The sequence below is a fragment of the Chelonia mydas genome, chromosome 1 (assembly GCF_015237465.2).
Source record: "Chelonia mydas isolate rCheMyd1 chromosome 1, rCheMyd1.pri.v2, whole genome shotgun sequence".
NCBI classification, from domain to species: domain Eukaryota; kingdom Metazoa; phylum Chordata; order Testudines; family Cheloniidae; genus Chelonia; species Chelonia mydas.
Window position 1 is genome coordinate 123,827,343 of NC_057849.1, and position 19,397 is coordinate 123,846,739.

The window sequence follows — 19,397 nt, forward strand, 5'->3', positions numbered from 1 at the left end:
GTGGAGCAGACGCTGGGGCGAGAGGGTGGGTGGCTGCCTGCCGTGCAACTGGCCCTTCTTTCCCTTTGCCCCGCCGGGGATCCGTGGCGGGGGTTTTCCTGTGGGGCTCTGCTCCCCCAGCCAGCCCTCCCTTTTGGCCCCTAGGGTTGGGTGCTGGGAGCTGTGGCCGGCTGCCAGCATAGACGGAACAAAGGAGGGGCTGTATTGGGAGCGGGCAGGAGGCTGGTGGGGCGCCCAGGCGGGAGATCTGCGTGGCTCTGAGGGCGGGGTTGTATCGCAGGCGGGGCAGTGCCCGGAGCTCCCCTGAGCCCATACAGCGGGGCGCGCCCCGGGACCCCTCGCGCTGGCCCCGGCTGGGCGAGAGCGGACGAAGAGCGGGAGGCGGGCGCGCCAAGCGGCGGGAGGTGTCGCTGGGGTCGGGAGCTCCAGGCACGGGTGTGCGCCCTGGCTCCACAAATGGCTGGTCCCCCCACCTCCCACCGCAGCCTCCCTAGGTGGGATGAGCCTGGTGGCCTGCCTCTGCTCCCCCAGCGACAGCCAGCCGAGAAGTCCTCGGATAGAGGCAGCCGGATGGGGGGGAAAAGCCTTCCTTTTCTGCGAGCAGGAGGGGCGTGCCACGCTTTAGTTGGCGACTCCTTTTTTTGCGGTTGAATTTAATCCCTGGGGAAACTGGATCTGCAGTGATTGTGGGGAAATCGCCTTAACTGTGGACACTGAACATGGCGCTACTGGAAATGAGGCAGAGGGCGAGGGGTTTACCACAGGGCTGAGGCAGGGAAATAAACCAGGTATATTATGTGGGACCGGTTGTCCTGCTTACTGTCTGGTTTGGGAGAACTGAAAGGATCTGGGAGTTGTCTCTTTATGTATTGCTAGCCTGGGGAGGAGAAATGCTACATACGTGCTGGGAATCCTTAGCTGCCTTCCTGCCCCACCCTAACAGCGTGGTGTGTCTAGCTGCCATCTTTCAGAGGAGGTGGGATGCCTGAAGGGCACATCATTCCTCCACTAGATCTGCACAGAGTGGTCCTCCTCACATTTGCCAGTTGAGCCATAGATACATAAAGGGTAATGTGGTCACTTACAGAGGAGCTGATGATGTCCTTTAAAATAAACACCACAATTGCTAAGCTTCATGATCTTACTTGTACCGTATGAAATTGTTTATTTTTTTCACCTCTCACTTTATATATTGTATGTACCAAATCAGTTGCTCTATTTTGCTGTGTTTTTATTAGTTTGTGTGTAGGGGGAGGTGGGAAATGGCCCACCTTGATTATCATACACATTGTAAGGAGAGCGATCACTTTAGATAAGCTATTACCAGCAGGAGAGTGGGGTGGGGGGAGAGAAAACCTTTTGTAGTGATAAACACCCATTTTTTTCATGGTCTGTGTGTATAAAAACATCTTATGTATTTTCTACAGTATGCATCCAATGAAGTGAGCTGTAGCTCGCGAAAGCTTATGCTCAAATAAATTGGTTAGTCTCTAAGGTGCCACAAGTACTCCTTTTCTTTTTGCGAATACAGACTAACACGGCTGTTACTCTGAAAACTGAGAATTTTGGCACCGTCAGAGCTCTAAAACAGCTTCCATTTTAGGAAAGAAAGAGGAGGTACTTTAAGTCAGAGCAACAGTTAACTCAACGCTAACTTTCTAGTGGGTATCAGCACAATTATTATACTATGGGAAATGCCAAGGTAAACAAACAAACTTTGCTGACAATTTCCCTTTGGTTTTAGTATTCTTATTAGCAGACTTCAAGCCTTGAAACTTTTGCCCAATTTTTTTGCACAGAATATTTAAAAACAATAGGTTGAATGCTAGGATTCTGATGCATTATTTGGAGAAATGCGGCGACAGAGGCTAAAACTACTTTATCCAATAAGAAGTTATGTAAACTCTATTGGCTAAGATCTGATGTGATATAAGGATATATGATACAAATAGTAACTTACTTTGCACAATTTGTTATTTAATTACTTCTTGCAAGGATGGTATTATTTTTGCCACACTCCAAAAAAGGCTAGGTTTCAGAGTAGCAGCTGGGTTAGCCTGTATTCGCAAAAAGAAAAGGAGTACTTGTGGCACCTTAGAGACTAACCAATTTATTTGAGCATAAGCTTTCGTGAGCTACAGCTCACTTCATCGGATGCATACAGTGGAAAATATAGTGGGGAGATTGTTTCATGTTCTCTGTGTATATAAAATCTGTGTTACCATACAGACTATAACAAGAGTGACCAGGAAAGGTGAGCTATTACCAGCAAGGGGGGGGACCTTTTGTAGTGATAATCAAGGTGGGCCATTTCCAGTACTTTACAAGAACAGTAGGAGGGGAAATAAACAAGGAGAAATAGTTTTACTTTGTGTAATGACACATCCATTCCAGTCTTTATTCAAGCCTAAGTTAATTGTATCCAGTTTGCAAATTAATTCCAATTCTGCAGTCTCTCGTTGGAGTCTGTTTTTGAAGGTTTTTTTGTTGAAGAATTGCCACTTTTAGGCTAGTTGATGCTATGTAGTCATATTTTTTTGTGTCAGATATTTAGCAAAACTGTTAGTGTAAAATCACTTGTTGCTGCAGAGCTCCAGAGGACATGCCATAGGGAAAGGAGGATGTTAAGTGTTTGACAAATCTTTGCAAGGAGGTAAATTGTCCTGACATGATCAGTAACCTTAACTTAGCTTGTTGTGCCTGGGGTTACAGTTCATAATGTGAATGCATTATCCCAACCAAATGCGTAAAAGACAAATAGGATCCTTTTTTTTTTTTTAAACAATACTTGTATGCATTCATGCATGGTATGAAGAAAGCTTCAGTTTTAACCTGCGTGAAGCTACTTTAAATAAAGCAATTTACATCAATTATCTAAATCACTTGATTTTAAAATATCATCAGTCTAAACCAGGTGGAGGCTTTGCAAAACTAATTTGAAAACTTGTGCTCTTACAACATTAAGCTAAAAATATCCTAAATTTTTAAATGGGTTTTTAAAATCCCAATGTCTGTAGGGTATTTTATTTGAATTTTCACTACTTTGTCAGTCGCAGTTCTGTAAATGTAAGACTCTGATCCTGCAAACACTTAAGCAGTTGCATAACTATACTCACATGAATAGCCCTATTAACTTCAGTGGGGACTACTCCTGTTCCTAAAGTTAAGCATGAGGGTTTGCAGCATCAGGGGCTAGCACTGTATTTTTTTAATTAAACGTCTCTCTAAATGGCATAAAATCTTTCTCATTCCAAAACAAAATTGCTTCAGTGTTAATTAATGATGTTATAAACACAAGCTAAATTTGTTTTAAAATAAGAGCCTAACGTTAAGCTTGCATTTAGACACATGCAGGTGAGATTTTCATGGTGTGGAACTTCACAGCAGAAAAAAATCTCTATGTAGCTGCTGAAATTTTACTAACAATTAGAAAATTTAAAAAATAAATATAAAACAACCACCGTATCATGTTAAGACTATAAAATAGAAAGAATGTGAAGAACTAGAAATTTATAAACAAAAATTGTGATTTTTAACTGCCCTGGCCTCATTTCTACACTTCTTTAGTTGGTTTAAATTCAGACTTTGAAAAAAATGGTCAAAATACAGTTAAATTATGCATTTTAATGTTGATAGCAGGTGGATCAAATTCCCCCAGGCATCATTCTGAAAATGTCAGGTTTCAGAGTAACAGCCGTGTTAGTCTGTATTCGCAAAAAGAAAGAGTACTTGTGGCACCTTAGAGACTAACCAATTTATTTGAGCATGAGCTTTTGTGAGCTACAGCTCACTTCATCGGATGCATACTGTGGAAATACTGAAAATGTAAATTCCATTGTATCCTATTGCTATTCCCCAATTTCTGGTGGGGGTATCATTTTATTGAGCCACACATACTATACTATGAAGCTGAAAATGTGCAGCAGGCTATTCTTTACCTCTGTCACTGAAAAGAGTTCAGATCTGTGATTCAGACTCTGAAGGCTTTTACTTTTTACACTGATAATTTATATAAAAGGACAACTGTGCATGCTAAATCAAAATGACTTCAGTGCAGCAGTTCTTTGAAGTCATGACAGTGTAGCTTGGCAACTGTTGAACACTCCTCAGCTCTACACTGCACAGCCAGAAACAATTTCTATATATTAATGTTTGCTGTTACTACTTTGGCATGTCACGTGGGGTGGCAGCTATACTTAAAATGTTTGTCCTTGTCTGACACTCATTAGTGTGATCCTCATACTGGGGAAGGCCCTATTTGAGTGGAGGATACAGTTTAGTAAGAAGCTACTGTAATTGACATGTCCTTTATTCCTTTAGTATTGCAAGAAGATGAAAGAGCACCCAGAAATCTACTAGCCAGAGACCAATAGGACAAGAGTGTGTAAAGGGTATGAGGGGAGGGAGGAGGAAGGCAAGTCACCAGGGAGTTCCAAGGGTCAGGGTTCATCTTCAGCTGGTAGAAAGGGGGAGGGTACATGGGTTTGTACCTGCTTGCATTTCCTTTTTCCTTAGAATGTGGGAGGGGGGAACAACACTTCATCCTCCCTATGAATCTTTGACTAGTGTTTGATAAATTTGAAATCCCAGGGCTACTTGTTGGGAGAGGAGTAAGTGGTAGCAGCAGCATTGAAGTCTTCTGTCAGCAGACTCAGACAGCACCACAAGTTAACATTTGGAAGGTTCTTTGCAATCATAAGGAGACTGCTAATGAAAGGAGAAATTATGTAGAAGCTGGTGACTTAGTGTGTGTGATACCTATACGCACACGTTTGCTAGAGAGAGTTTCTTACTTGCCATGGAAGTAAATTTTTCAAGGTTGGGTATTGCATTAGTGCAGTGTACAGGAACGAGTTAAACAGCTTCTATTAAACAAGTTGCTATTTCTCTACACACACCACTGAAAACACAGCCCATAAAAAAGGATTTCTAAGGTTTCATACAAAGCTTGTCACCAAGTCATGAAGCAGATTCCCTGTAATAGTCTCTTACTTGGTAGTTTAATTGCTTTTGGCTTAAGTAGTTTATTCAGTAGTTTGACAAATGAACAGTATGTCATGCCAATAAAATTTGTTTGCATTTGAGATGTGAACTAAATAAAGAACTCCACCAAATATTTTGGGACAAGACAGCTTAAAGTGCATCAAATGAAATAAAAATCCAACTTTTTATTATGAGAGAAAGGAAACACAAATGCAACTTTAAGCCACAGTCTCAACAGAAAACATGAAGGATTTAGAAGTGTGACAAATCATATGTACATTGAAAAGGAGTACTTGTGGCACCTTAGAGACTAACCAGTTTATTTGAACATGAGCTTTCGTGAGCTACAGCTCACTTCTTACCAGCAGGAGAGCGAGTTTGTGTGGGGGGGGGGGGGGCGGAGGGTGAGAGAACCTGGATTTGTGCTGGAAATGGCCCAACTTGATGATCACTTTAGATAAGCTATTACCAGCAGGAGAGTGGGGTGGGAGGAGGTATTGTTTCATGGTCTCTGTGTATATAATGTCTTCTGCAGTTTCCACAGTATGCATCCGATGAAGTGAGCTGTAGCTCACGAAAGCTCATGCTCAAATAAATTGGCTAGTCTCTAAGGTGCCACAAGTACTCCTTTTCTTTTTGCGAATACAGACTAACACGGCTGTTACTCTGAAACCTGTCATATGTACATTAGCACTCCTCAAATATCCAGTCTTAATTCCCTTCCCCTAAGTAGGTTTCTATCATCAATGTACAAAATGTCAAATGGACACTTTTATAAAGAAATGTCTTTAACTGTACTTGTTAAGACGACAAAAGTCATTAGTAACTAAACTGGTAATTCACTCCACATGTTACTGGTCTCTATTCTTCTCACATTTTGAGTGACTTAATAGTCTTTCTTCTTGGATCTCTGCCAGCAGTTTTATAGATATTCCCCACCCGACCTCAAATGTATACTTGTTGTGTACAGTAGAACCTCAGTTACGAAGACCAGAGTTATGAACTGATCAGTCAACTACACACCTCATTTTGAACTGGAAGTACGCAATCAGGCAGCAGCAGAGACTAAATTAAAAAAAAGAAAAAGGCAAATTCAATACAGTACTGTTAAATGTAAACTACTATAAAAAAAAATAAAGGGAAACCATTATTTTTCTTCTGCATAGTAAAGTTTCAAAGCTGAATTAAGTCAATGTTCAGTTGTAAACTTTTGAAAGAATCACCATAACATTTTGTTCAGAGCTACAAACATTTCAGAGTTACAAACATCTCGGGAATGGAGGCTGTTTGTAACTCTGAGGTTCTACTGTATAACTTTCAGCTTTGTGCAGGATGGAGGGTGAGAATACTTCATCCACAAGATCTGTTCACAAGAAATCTTTTAATCCCAGGTCTTTTCTTTTGAGTAATAGAATTTTGGTCTAGGTAAAAATAAGTTTGGGGTGGTTGTTGTTTTTTTTGCTTTTGTCCCTTCACACAGGATATCCATTGCCTTTTTTGTTGTCTGCCAAATCTTAGTTGTTTGAGTCTGAATAAAAGGTTCCAAGTTGGTATTTTTATTAAACAAAAGCTGCTTGTAAACTCCAGAGCTTATGTTTTCTGGATCTGATCTGTTGACATTTTAGTTATGTTCTCTTCTCACTCACACTGGTCCTTTTTTATTTTAATTTTAAACTAGACCACAGACATTCATTTCACATTTTTCTTTATTTAATTTTTGCTCAAAACTAGTGAATTGTTTCACAAATAGAAATTAAACTGTGGGGATACAAAAGTTATTTAATACAAAATTCTCTACCTAATGCTGGGTCTGCAGTTTTAAAACAGAGTATATCTAATAGGCTTGGTGTTAATGATACAGTTGTTAGTAGAGTTTAATCTTAAAGATGCTCACTCCAAAGAATTACTCTTTCAATCTCAATGTCAAGAATTATAACATTCATAAACCAGTCGGAGAACACTTCAATCTCTCTGGTCACTCGATTTCAGACCTAAAGGTCGCAATATTAGAACAAAAAGACTTCAAAAGCAGACTCCAAGGAGAGACTGCTGAATTGGAATTAATTTGCAAACTGGATACAATTAACTTAGACTTGAATAGAGACTGGGAGTGGATGTGTCATTACACAAAGTAAAATTATCCCCCGCTCCTCGCTGTTAACTGCTGGAAATGGCCCACCTTGATTATCACTACAAAAGGTTTTCCTATCTGAAACAGGTTTTGACAGTCTCATTCTGTTGTATGGTGTCAGGAAGTTAAGTGCCTGCTTGGGCCAAACCTTCTTCTTTTAATGAACCTGAATTTCTAGTTGATTTTGGAACTGTTTATCTGTTAATTTCCTACTAACGTGTAATGCTGCTCTGTCCCACACTCCGAACACAGAGGCAGGCAGGCAGGGGCGGGGGGCGGGGGGGGGGGTGAGGTGTGAGTGAGAGACTGACTGCTGTGAAGAGCCATGGCGAGAGGTGGGGGCTGATGCCAGGGATGTCTCCCTCCCACTGCCTCAGGACTGACTGCTTCCGCTGCTGTCTGAATTTAGGAGACAGCATGCCCACACACTCACGCCCCAATACACACTCTGTCTCTCCTCCCTCACCCCACCCCCATACACACCAGACATGCCAAACCCATGAAAAAAACACAGAAATTGTGCTTGTTATTGGCTTGTGAGTTGCTTGTTGGCTAGTTTTTGGCTTGTAGCTTGTTGCTTCTTCTTTTTTTTTTTTTTTTTTTTTTTTTTTTTTTTATAGGGTCCCAGCAAGGGGGGGCAAGCAGGGGATGGGGGGGAGAGAGAACTCTCAAGTGTCATAAGCTCACCTCTGGGGGGAATAACTTTCCCAGAAACAAACATAGCAAACATTTAGCCCTATGCTATCTGACTGTGTGCTCCGAGACCATACCGAGGAAAATAGTCACCTCATTTCTGAACCTATGTCCTTACTGACCCTAACCTTGTGGAACTAAATTCTGGTATAGAATTAGTTCTGGCATGTGGGTAGTGATTTGAAGGTTGGACACTGGATCTTGGGCCTTAATCTACCCAGCCCAACTGAATGGCTTCAGAGGCGGCTCCCAGATTTGTTATTGCTATGCAGCTGGACTGGTTTTGGTTTCTGGATAACAGCTGTCATTAGCCTTACTAAACGCTGAGCTCCTTGTGCCAGATTCTGTACCCTGCTGTTTACCCTACTCTTGTGTACTCTAGTCAGATGTTCATCTGGTGATTCAAAGTACACTACCCCTAACTCTTTCTTCCTAAACTAAATGCTCCTGTCAAGCCATCCACATTATCAGCACCAGAGCTTGTTTTGTTTGTGATGCAAGCCCTCAGTGAATAGGTTTCTCTTGTTACAAAATGTGCCACAATTCCTAATTTCTCTATCCAGTCTTGAATGGATATTAACAAAGATCAACATAATTTGTGATACATCCTCTGTGTTCCAGCATGCTCCACAGACACATGTGGAAACATGAAATTCAAACTAAGGTATGTGTGGGAGAAAGGTGGCCTCTTGAATGGATGTTCACTTCTGTCAAAGGATCCTGTGTACATTTTCACTTCTGTTCAGTGGAAGGAATGGTCTGTTCTGAACTTCAGCTTCAGGAACTGAAAAGTGATAATGGACAACTGCTTATTTGCTCCTTGTTTTAAGTACCCCATCACTTTAAAAATGTCATTGCTACCTTGGAAGGGGTGTCTAGAAACCATTCTTTTTGCATAGAGGCCTGTTGGGAGACTTTTGTATGTGAACAAATAACCTTGGTAAGTCAAATACATCTTGAGCAATAGGAAAGAAATGTAGGTTTCTCTTTTTATTGGTCCTAGAGGAAGCTTAACTGTCATGGTTACCAATGTTTTCTGACTGTGAACATGCTAAATCCAGCAGGACTGAATATGCAGCAAATAGGTGCTTTTTTTGTATTTAGAAAATCTTCACTTCATAGTCTATCTGTATCCTTGTCTCCTACTTAGAATTTAAGCTCTTTGAAGTAGGGTCAGTCTTCTTTTTGTATATTACCTAGCACAGTAGGGTCCTGGTCCACGACTGGAGCTCCTAGCTACTACCACAGTGCAAATAATTAATAGAAAATAAACTTAAAGATTTTCATATATGAGCAAAGTTTTGATAGGTGAAGTCTTGTAAAAGGGTTGCAGACTGAAAACTATGGTACAGGATTTCAGTTCTGAAGATTTCATGGTATGCTGCTGCAGAGCTAATTATAAGCTGCTGCTTGGCAATGTCTGTAAACATCTTGTCACAGTTTTTTCCTGATCAGGACTGGTGCCCACAACTCTACCTAGAATGAGATGACTAATGCAGCTGCAAGTTCTATTTCTCCCGCAGTGAGTCATCATCACATTCAAGTTTCTCTGCTTAAAACTTTAAAAAAAGCAGTTTTTGCAGAGTTATAAGGGGAACATAGATTAAGAGGAATAAAAAAGTTTTCACTTTCTCCTGCACTGTTCTTAGTAAATTGTTTTTTCTTTTTTGGTTCTAGCTGTTTGTGACATTAACTATTTTGGGGGGAAAAAAGACTGTCAGAATGTGGGCTATGCAGTAGATGTTTTTAGTCTTGGATCACTGTATGTTGACAGGAGGCAAATAACGGAATTGGAAACAAATGCCAGTGAGCTCAGAAAAGCAGTTCCTAGGTTTAAACTTCAAATAAAAATAAAATTGTGCAAAATACTTTAAAGTGTTACTTTTACTAATTGCTTATGTGCAGACCTATCTACCATAGTCCCTCATGGCTGGGTAGCAGATATTCCCATCCTTCTTATAGGTCCACTGAAGGAGGGGGGAAAAATGGAATTATTGGTGGGGTATAGAACTTAGCTAGTTAGTTCATTTTATCATCCCTTTATCATTGTGGTGTTTGGCGTTATGGTCAATTCATATGCTATTTCATAGATAGTCAATGTATGCTAAATAGATTTAAATTGTAGGATAATAGAAGTGTAAGACTGACAATTATTTAGGAGTGATGAGTGTGTGTTAGGTATATAAGTAAAGCATGGCTGGAATACAAGGCCTATAGTGGGGTGGCCAACCTGAGCCTGAGGAGGAGCCAGAATTTACCAATGTACAATGCCGAAGAGCCACAGTAATACGTCAGCAGCACCTCCACCTCCCTCCCATGCCTCCTGCCTGGCTGATCAGCTGTTTTGCATGTGCAGGAGGCTCTGAGGAGTAGGGGGGAGGAAGGAGGGTACAGCACGTTTGGGGGAAGGGGCGGGGGCTTTGGGGGAAGGGGTGGAGTGGGGGCAGGGCCTGGGGCAGAGCAGGGGGTTGAGCAGTGAGCACTCCCCGGCACACTGGAAAGTTGGTGTCTGTAGCTCCAGCCTCACAGTCGGCACCTATGCAAGGAGCTGAATATTAACCTCTGAAGAGCCAAATGTGGCTCTAGAGCCATAGGTTGGCCACCCCTGTCATATAGGCTGAGACCTGTAAAATTTTAGCTTAGTAATACTAGGCCAGGCTTAAGAATGCTTGGCATGAGTGGGTGATCTAGGAATAACCTTATGCCAGGAAGGTCACAGGATCACTATAAAATTGTGCCCGATGTTACAAAAAACTAGATGGCAATAAACTGCAGGGTATTGTTCGAGATCATGGGACACCTGTTGTAAGATCATGGAATGTCCTGTCGTGACTGCAGCATACATGTTGTGCATAGATGCTAATAAGAATAAGCGAAAGTAAGAAACAGCCTATGAAAAATGGGGCACTCCAATATTCATGGGGTGTGGAAGTACAGATAAGGGAAACCCTCCTATATCTGCATAAGGTGTTAGGTGTGATCAGAACAACAATATAAAAGAGGTCCCTGGTTATGTAAAAGTGGGAAGACCGTCCCCCTTCCTCCCCCCCCAGGAAACCCCAGCAGGAACCATCCCTCTATCAATAATCATCTGCTGAGAGGTCCATCAGGACCCTAGGATATCTTTGAGGATGTGTGTATGACTGCAGCCTTAGTCATTGCATGGGTTTTTGTAGGATTTATATATGTATGGTGTCAAGGTTCCTCCCCCACTCTGAACTCTAGGGTACAGATGTGGGGACCTGCATGAAAACCTCCTAGCTTACTTTTACCAGCTTAGGTTAAAACTTCCCCAAGGTACAAATTAATTTTATCCTTTGTCCTTGGAATAACCACTGCCACCACCAAACTCTAACTGGGTTTACTGGGAAACGTAGTTTGGACACGTCTTTCCCCCCAGAATCCTCCCAACCCTTGCTCCCCACTTCCTGGGAAAGGTTTGGTAAAAATCCTCACCAATTTGCATAGGTGACCACAGACCCAAACCCTTGGATCTGAGAACAATGAAAAAGCATTCAGTTTTCTTACAAGAAGACTTTTTTAATAGAAATAGAAGTAAAGGAATCACCCCTGTAAAATCAGGATGGTAGATACCTTACAGGGTAATTAGATTCAAAACATAGAGAATCCCTCTAGGCAAAACCTTAACTTACAAAAAAGACACACAGACAGAAATAGTCATTCTATTCAGCACAATTCTTTTCTCAGCCATTCAAAGAAATCATAATCTAATGCCTACCTAGCTAGATTACTTACTAAAAGTTCTAAGACTCCATTCCAGTTCTATCCCCGGCAAAGCAGCATATAGACAGACACACAGACCCTTTGTTTCTCTCCCTCCTCCCAGCTTTTGAAAGTATCTTGTCTCCTCATTGGTCATTTTGGTCAGGTGCCAGTGAGGTTAGCTTTAGCTTCTTAACCCTTTACAGGTGAGAGGATTTTTCCTCTGGCCAGGAGAGATTTTAAAGGGGTTTACCCTTCCCTTTATATTTATGACATATGGGTAATTGTAACTTTATACAGATAAGACTTTGTACTTGTGATTGTGTTTGTGGTCACTATCCTTGGACTTTGTGGTCCTGGAGTCTCCAAATTTGAGAAAAACACCAGCGGTGATTTTCATGCAGTTGAGCTTGAAACTGTAGCAACAGCAGCAGAACCCATGGTAGCTTAATACAAAATTACTAAATTCAACTTAAATTAAAAAAAGGCTACAGGAGAATAGGAGTGGTATTAAATATGACTATAGGGAATTGTGCAACCTGCTTGGGACAAGCTGTTTTACCCTTTGTGGAGATGCATTATAATAAATTCTCAGCCTGTACTCTTGCTCATGACCAAGGCCGGAGCTCCTCTAAATCAGTTGTCTCATGCCAGCTTCTGCAGTGGAATGTAGTTACCACTACTGGCTCTAGCTGCCATTTCTTTCCCACCCTGTTCAGTGAAGGAGCTTCCATGAGTCACAGCAACAGAGTTCCATTTGAATGTCTGTTTGGTCCTATTCAGTGGCTTCAATTAATCAGCCCTTCAAAGCTTTGTTTGCTCAGAAATAGCTTTTGCCTAGTGCTTCAGATGTCATATTTTTATGTTCATTTTCCCAGCTACCGCCAGCAATTGGCATAGCCTATGTCAGTCAGGGCGTCAAGGGTGGCAGCTTCTGCTCTGTTAGAGGGGCTAGGGTCTTTTTTGTTTTTTCTTGTTTTTGTTCTTCCCAGCTCTCTGCTCAGATGCTTGAGAACACTTGCAACTCATGGATTTGTATATTGTGGGTATGGAGAGGAGGCAGCGCAGCAGTTTCAAAAACTGCTCTAATGGTGCACTATGCCTCTCTCCTAGACAGGCATGACTGATGCCGCCTTGATCCCTTGCAGTTTCCAATACTAGTTGCTTCAGAGGAAATTGCATGAAATGCTATCCATGGACAATTATAAAATAACACTTTATTCCTCCATTTGTCCTGGGAAAGAAGTTTGCCATCTTCTCCTTAGTATCTGGACCTCATCCCAGTCATTCATACCTCTCAGCTCAGAACTGGATTATTGCAGTGCATTCCACGGGCCAGAACTTCAAAAGAGTTCTGCATTCACCACTGGGGCCGGATTTTCATTTTGAAAAAAGTTTGACATCTGGGGATGCTGAACTCTTGAAAATCTGGCCTTAAACAGGACTGTACCAGAAGGCCTCTCAGTAACTTCAGTCAGTACAAGACGAGGCTTCCTGCTTTAAGTGGTTACCCAGAGCATATCATACATGCCCAGCAGTCAAAAAGAAGCTTCAGTCTTATTTGTGGGTGATGTTTACAAGTTAAAACAATAAAACCGTAGAATTACAGTACTTTTTTGGATCTTGGCTGTCTTAGACTGCTTCTCCCCCCTCTTGGGCAAACCACCGCAGAGGCAATCAGCTGAGATACTCACCCTTGTGCTAAATGTCAGTTGATCGTGGAGGCAGGGTGCTACCAGTGAATAGTCCTTTTCTCTGCAATTGGTATCTCCCCTCCAAATACACCCTTTGCTCCACCAAAGCCTAGATCTAATGCAACTGTTCCCCTGTGATGCTTTTAATGCCTCACATCAAGTGTTTCAAGTTTTTGCTTGTCTGGGTTAGGTCCCATTTTCTGGCTATTTTGACTTTCTGCATGCCCATTGGAAACAGGCCAGTTTATCTGCAGATCTTATACAGAAGAGATTCTCTTTGTGATCCACTTTTATGCTGAATTCCTAAGATGGTATGGATGCATCTTGCATTCCTTTCAAAGGTGGTGTCAGTTCCAGCTGAATCATTCTGGCAATATGTCTCATGTGCATGCCCACTCCTATAAAGTAGTTTTTCCATGAGCTGGGTGTTTAAAAGATCCCACAGCATTTTTCAGGAGTGGAGTAAAGAAAGGTGGCTTGTGGGAAGATCCTCTCCTCTCTCTGCCCTTCACCCCTGTGGAGACTTGGAGTACCTGCCTTGGCTGTGCGATGATTCTCTTCAGAGAGCAGCTACAATTAAGAGCTTTTTTTCTTGCATCCCTTCAGATTGCCTACTTTTTGTCTTTTTCAGATGCCTTCTGTTCTAAGGCTATGTCTGCACTAGGAGCTAGGGGTGTGATTTCCAGCTTGCATAGACATGCTCGTGCCAGCTCTCATCAAGCTAGCATGCTAAAAATAATAGCATAGCTGCGATAGCACAGGGAGTAGCGGCGCAGGCTAGCCTGTGCCAAGTATGTACTCCCAGGGTCTAGGGCAGCTAGCCTATGCCGCACCTTGCTGCTGTCTGTGGTACCATGGCTACATTACCACAGTAGAACCCCAGAGTTACAAACACCAGAGTTACAAACTCACCAGTCAACCACACATGTCATTTGGAACTGGAAGTACGCAATTAGGCAGCAGTGGAGACCAAAAAAAAAAAAAAAAAAAATGCAAATACTGTACCATATTGTGTTAAACATAAACTACTAAAAAGGCAGGAGGGAGATGCATTTTTCTTCTGCAAAGCTGTATTAAGTCAATGTTCAGTTGTAAACTTTTGAAAGAACCACCATCACATTTTGTTGAGTTATGAGCATTTCAGAGTTACGAACAACCACTATTCCCAATGCCCATCCCATTTCAGTAATCTGAGGCCCAGAATGATGGGGAGGAATCAGTGAGGCCAACCTGCATGATTGGTTAGTTTCAGCTAAGACTGTCCTGTCTCAATGAAGCAAGTTTGAGTGAAATTTTGGCCGCAGAATGTGAATTTCTTCGGAAGCAAAGAACTACCCCAACTTCTCCCCTCTGGATGGCAGAACTTGTTTGTTTGTCTTGGTTGCTTTCAGGTAACTTGGCTCCCTGCATCTCGCTATTGGGTTTTCCCATATTTGTGTATGTTGAGGACAATTCAGCTGAGAATCACTAGGAAGGGAAATCAGGCTCTTTCCTTTCAGTCCCTACCCCTTCCCAGGAAAAACCTAATATATTGTGAAAGATGAGCCAAACATAAAACCAGTTCTGTTTTCAGAATGACCTCAAGAACTAATGATTCCTCTTCTATTTGGTTGTGCTGGAGTAGCACAATAGTCATTGAGGACCAGTGAATTTCCATTCTTCTGTATCTCAGACTGGCATTTTCTAAGTTGCATAAACCACAGCACTAGTATCAAATACTAAGGTTATTAAAACCCCTGTTTTCTTAGTTAAATTTTTTTATTCAGTTTTGATACAGAAATAGTACAAATTCAGTCTCCTTTCCTGGCCTTGTTTAAAGGAAGTATGTAGTGAGTAAAGTGCAGAGTTTTCCTTTAAGGACCCCTTGGATGGTTAAACCTGAGAAGACTCAGGTCAGAAAGAAATGTTTTGTATGCATCTACATTAAGAGTATTAAACACTTCGCTGAACCAAGCTAGCTGTCTGGTTCTGGCAGCCTGATAATTAGTCAGTGTAAAAGCCCAGTGGACTCCTAGGGTCATGAGAAGTATTCCTTTTGCAGTTCCACTTCTTGAGTTGCTGCAGTAGGTTTTGGTTGCTCTTTCTTTTTCCTCTACCTTTTGTTTGGTGCAGTGAAGGTATAGATAACTGAGTATCTGGGCTTAGAGAGCTCTGGGTGCTTCCCACAGCTCTTGTGTTGTACTTGGGGAAGATTTCTGTCAGCGTTCAGTCTGTCTGATCAGTTTCACTAACCACTGAAATTTGCCACCACAGCATTCATGATGTCAAATCAGTTTGTACCACAAAAATGTGAGTCAACGTGACGCAAGTGGCCGGAAGCTGTTGAACAGCAGTAGTAGATATAGTGTTTATCATGATGTGGTGTAGAAATGTTCTGTTCCGTCTCCCTCAAAATGATATTTATTCCAGCTGGAGGAGGTGTCCATGGTGTTAATACTTGTATTTAAACTCCTGTTTGGCACTTTAATTCAATTTTTAAAGAGAGACCATGCATTGAAAACTTACCACCTTTGGACTGGATATCCTGTGTATGGGAGGAAGAAAGATAGCAGATTACAGTGGAACTGAACCAAAGAAGATAATTATTTCAGATTATGAAGAAATTTATATTGTAAATTCTTTACATGATCATGCATGTTTCAGCCCCCTTTCATGCCCTAAAACCCCTAGGTAGAGAATCTTTCTCTGCACAGCTGGACCAGTTGTGTTCATTCCTATTGAGCAGAGCAATGCTCCTGCTAAGCTTGTGGCTTTCTGGAGGTCTGCTGAAAAAGTGCTGAAGACCCCGGTTCAACATCAGTGAATCATTTGGGAATGAAACAGGGTTCACTCACCTCAGGGCCTCAGCCTTCAAACCCCAGTAGCCAGCCAGGAGCTGTCTCCCAGTCCCCCAGTGTCTATCTGCAGCACTGCTCTGTCCAGGATGCGGGCAGTTCTCTCAGCTCTCCAGAGACACACTCCTTCCTCCCTGGGCTCCCAGCAGAGAACTGCCCTCCTCTGCCCTGCAGCTCCCTTTTTAAATGGGCCTGCTTGGCCCTGATGGGCTGCTTCTCTTCAGCTCTTCTCCTCCGGCACAGCCTCTGTAGGCTGCCTTTAAACCTTTTTCTGCCAGTGATGGGATGTCTGCCCCTCACAGGGAAGAATGCATTTACTCCATGGAAGACTGACTGACTGAGATTGTCTGTCTGCAGATACAACCCTTATAATCCATATCCCTTCTCTTCTAAAGGAGTGTTTTGGGGGGAAGCTGCTCTTGCTTCCTGCCCACAATACTGAGAAAGTCCCTCTATTCTAGCTGCAGGTGGGACAACATTGACCAGGATCAGAATGGCATATTTCAGAGTGAGAAAGGTGTCTCCTCATTCTGCTGCTAATTTCTGGCTTTTTTGTGTGTGTGTGTGTGTGTTGATAGGTGAAGACGACTTTAACTTAGAAGATGCATTAGACGTTGGTAAGTAATATGTTCTTGCAAAAATCCCTTCTGTGAGATTTTTCTTCATATAGTGTTTAGCATTAATGTTAAAACATAACAAATGCTTAGGGCCATATTCTGACATCCATAGAGAACGTGTGTATTAACTTCTTTGGCACAATTTAAGGTATAAGGTGCTAGTTAGTCTGACTAAGAGTGTACCAGAACCTGGACCACATAGAAGTGGAGCAACCTGTTTAAGGGGAAGTCATACAACTGTAGAAGACTTCAAAAATTATTAGTCTAATACTTCCACTTACTTTAAAAGGAAGTCTGTTTAAACTTGTTCTCTAGGTATCATCACAAACATTTCAATTTGTATTAACTTCTATGTCCTTGACATAACAGGACCTACAAAGAAGCCTGATTCAGCTACCAAAAAGCCGGAGTTGGGTGAGTAGTGATTGGCACATAAAGCATCTTACAGTAAATGCTTTATTGTAATTTTAGATGTGTAGTTACTGACAAAGAGTCATGGTTACACATTGCTGTATATCTGAGATAAATTATCCCAATGTGTCTTTTTTTTTTTTTTTTTAAAGTACACATCTCAGGCCTCTTTGGGGACAAGTGGAGGATCAAATAATAGAACCAAGCTGTCTTTAATAATACAGTAACTCCTCACTTAACATCGTCCCGGTTAATGTTGTTTCGTTATGTCGCTGATCTAATAGAGAACATGCTAGTTTAAAGTTGCACAATGCTCCCTCATAATGTTGTTTGGCAGCTGCCTGCTTTGTCCACTGCTTGCACGAAGAGCAGCCCATTGGAGCTAGCTGGTGGGGGCTTGGAACCAGGGTGGACCGGCAGCCCCCCAGTCAGCTCCCTGCTCCCCTAAGTTCCCTGTGCAGCAGCCACCTAGCAGGCTATCAATTGCCGGGCAGTTCAGCTGTCCCTCCCCCCCTGCCACGTGCTGCTCCTGCCCTCTGTCTTGGAGCTGCTTCCCGGAGCCTCCTGCTTGCTGTGCAGGGGGTGGGGGGGAAGAGGGGTGCTGATGTCAGGGTGTACCCATCCTACCGCTCCTGCCCCCCTCTCCTGTACCCCATCTCCACAGAGTGGGGACAACAACCCACCACAGGGCTCAGGACAAAGGGAGCTTGCTGGCAGCAGCTGCTGTCTCGACTTGCTGATCTACTTTAAAATGCAGTGCTCTTAGAGTGGGGTCAGCATACTTAAAGGGGCAATGCACATCTCACTCGTGTCTCTCTCTCACACACACACACACACACACACACACACACACACACACACACACACACACACACACACACACACACACCAGCACTTTGGAAAGTGGAGGGAGTGATGCGCTCCAGTGGGATAGCGTGGGTTCATTATCATGTTCAGTTTCCACAGGGAATGTTTGCAGCCACTGCCATGCGTCTGTTGTGTCTCCTCCCTCTATTCGTGCTGCCTTGTAGAGTGTGAGGCTACATTAACAACGTGTTAACTAGCATTCGGCTGAGCCTCAAGGGTTCATCATTTAGCAGTAAGGCATTCCCTGGGAAATATCCCACCCTCTGACTTCACCACCTCAACCAAGCTTCACAATCATCATTGCTCTGGACAATATTAAAATGTTTGTTTAAAACGTGTGTGTGTGTGTGTGTGTATATATATATATAAAAAAAATATGGAGGGGGGGAATTTCCCTGGAACCCAACCCCCCATATTTACATTAATTCTTATGGGGAAATTGGATTTGCTTAACATCGTTTTGCTTAAAGTAGCAGTTTTCAGGAACATAACTACACATTAAGCAAGGAGTTACTGTAATAATGACTCTTTTAGGCTTTAGTCAGTGTCATGGCAAAACTGAGATATTGGCTGGCAAATCTTTTGGTGATGTCATATGTACCTCAGTCTCCAGGGAACACATTTTTCTCTGACATCTGCTGAACCACCACATTGAAATTTATTTTACTATATCTAAGGGTTAAATAGTGGTTTAACTAGCATGGTGGAATAAGAGCATAAGGACACCCTCACACCCTTTTGCTGGCTACATGCATTACAGATAGTAGGGAAAGCAGGCTACAGAGCTGCTACGTCTCTCCCTCATGCAGGTGAGTGAGAGGGGCAGAATATAGGCTTCACCCTCCCAACATGCTTGTTGGCATAGCTGTGCAGGGGATATATGCTGCAACAAATACAGTGCAGTTACTGCCTCCCTGGAGTCGAGGGAGAAACCAGGAGGGACACTGAGACTGAGTCACAATCTCCCTCTTTTGCTTCTTTGGGGGCAGTGCAACAACATGTTGTCCCTTGCTCAGATGTTAGTCATGATCTAGTCCATAATTAGGAAAATAATAATTAGTCTTCAGAATATGCATTTAGAATTTAGATTTGTCAGTGAATTAAAAAAAACTCCATTAAAAGCAGTTGCTTAAAAACAAATGCACATGCAGCCTCATTGGGGTTTTGTACTAGCTAGCAAAATGGGATGAGCAGGATGATCACAGCCCTAAGACTTGCTCGCAACCCATGAATTAGACTATAACAGGGATTGACAACCTTCGGCACGCGGCCCATCAGGGTAAGCCCATGGCGGGCCGGGCTGGTTTGTTTACCTGCTATGTCCGCAGGTTTGGCCGATCGCAGCTCCCAGTGGCCATGGTTTGCTGCTCCAGGCCAATAGGAGCTGCGGAAAGCGGCACGGGCTGAGGGATGTGCTGGCCGCCGCTTCCCACAGCCCCCATTG

The 19,397-nt window shown here is 42.6% G+C and overlaps 1 protein-coding gene across 1 annotated transcript in view; it reads left to right on the top strand.

Annotated features, from left to right (window-relative positions):
* LOC102942090 (CD99 molecule (Xg blood group)) overlaps positions 1–19,397 on the top strand; it is a 34,524-nt gene that overhangs the window by 146 nt on the left and 14,981 nt on the right. Inside the window, exons 2-3 of the mRNA XM_027825612.3 lie at positions 16,637–16,675; positions 17,045–17,089. Coding sequence (XP_027681413.2) covers positions 16,637–16,675; positions 17,045–17,089 — 84 coding nt within the window. The remainder of the gene's footprint in view (positions 1–16,636; positions 16,676–17,044; positions 17,090–19,397) is intronic.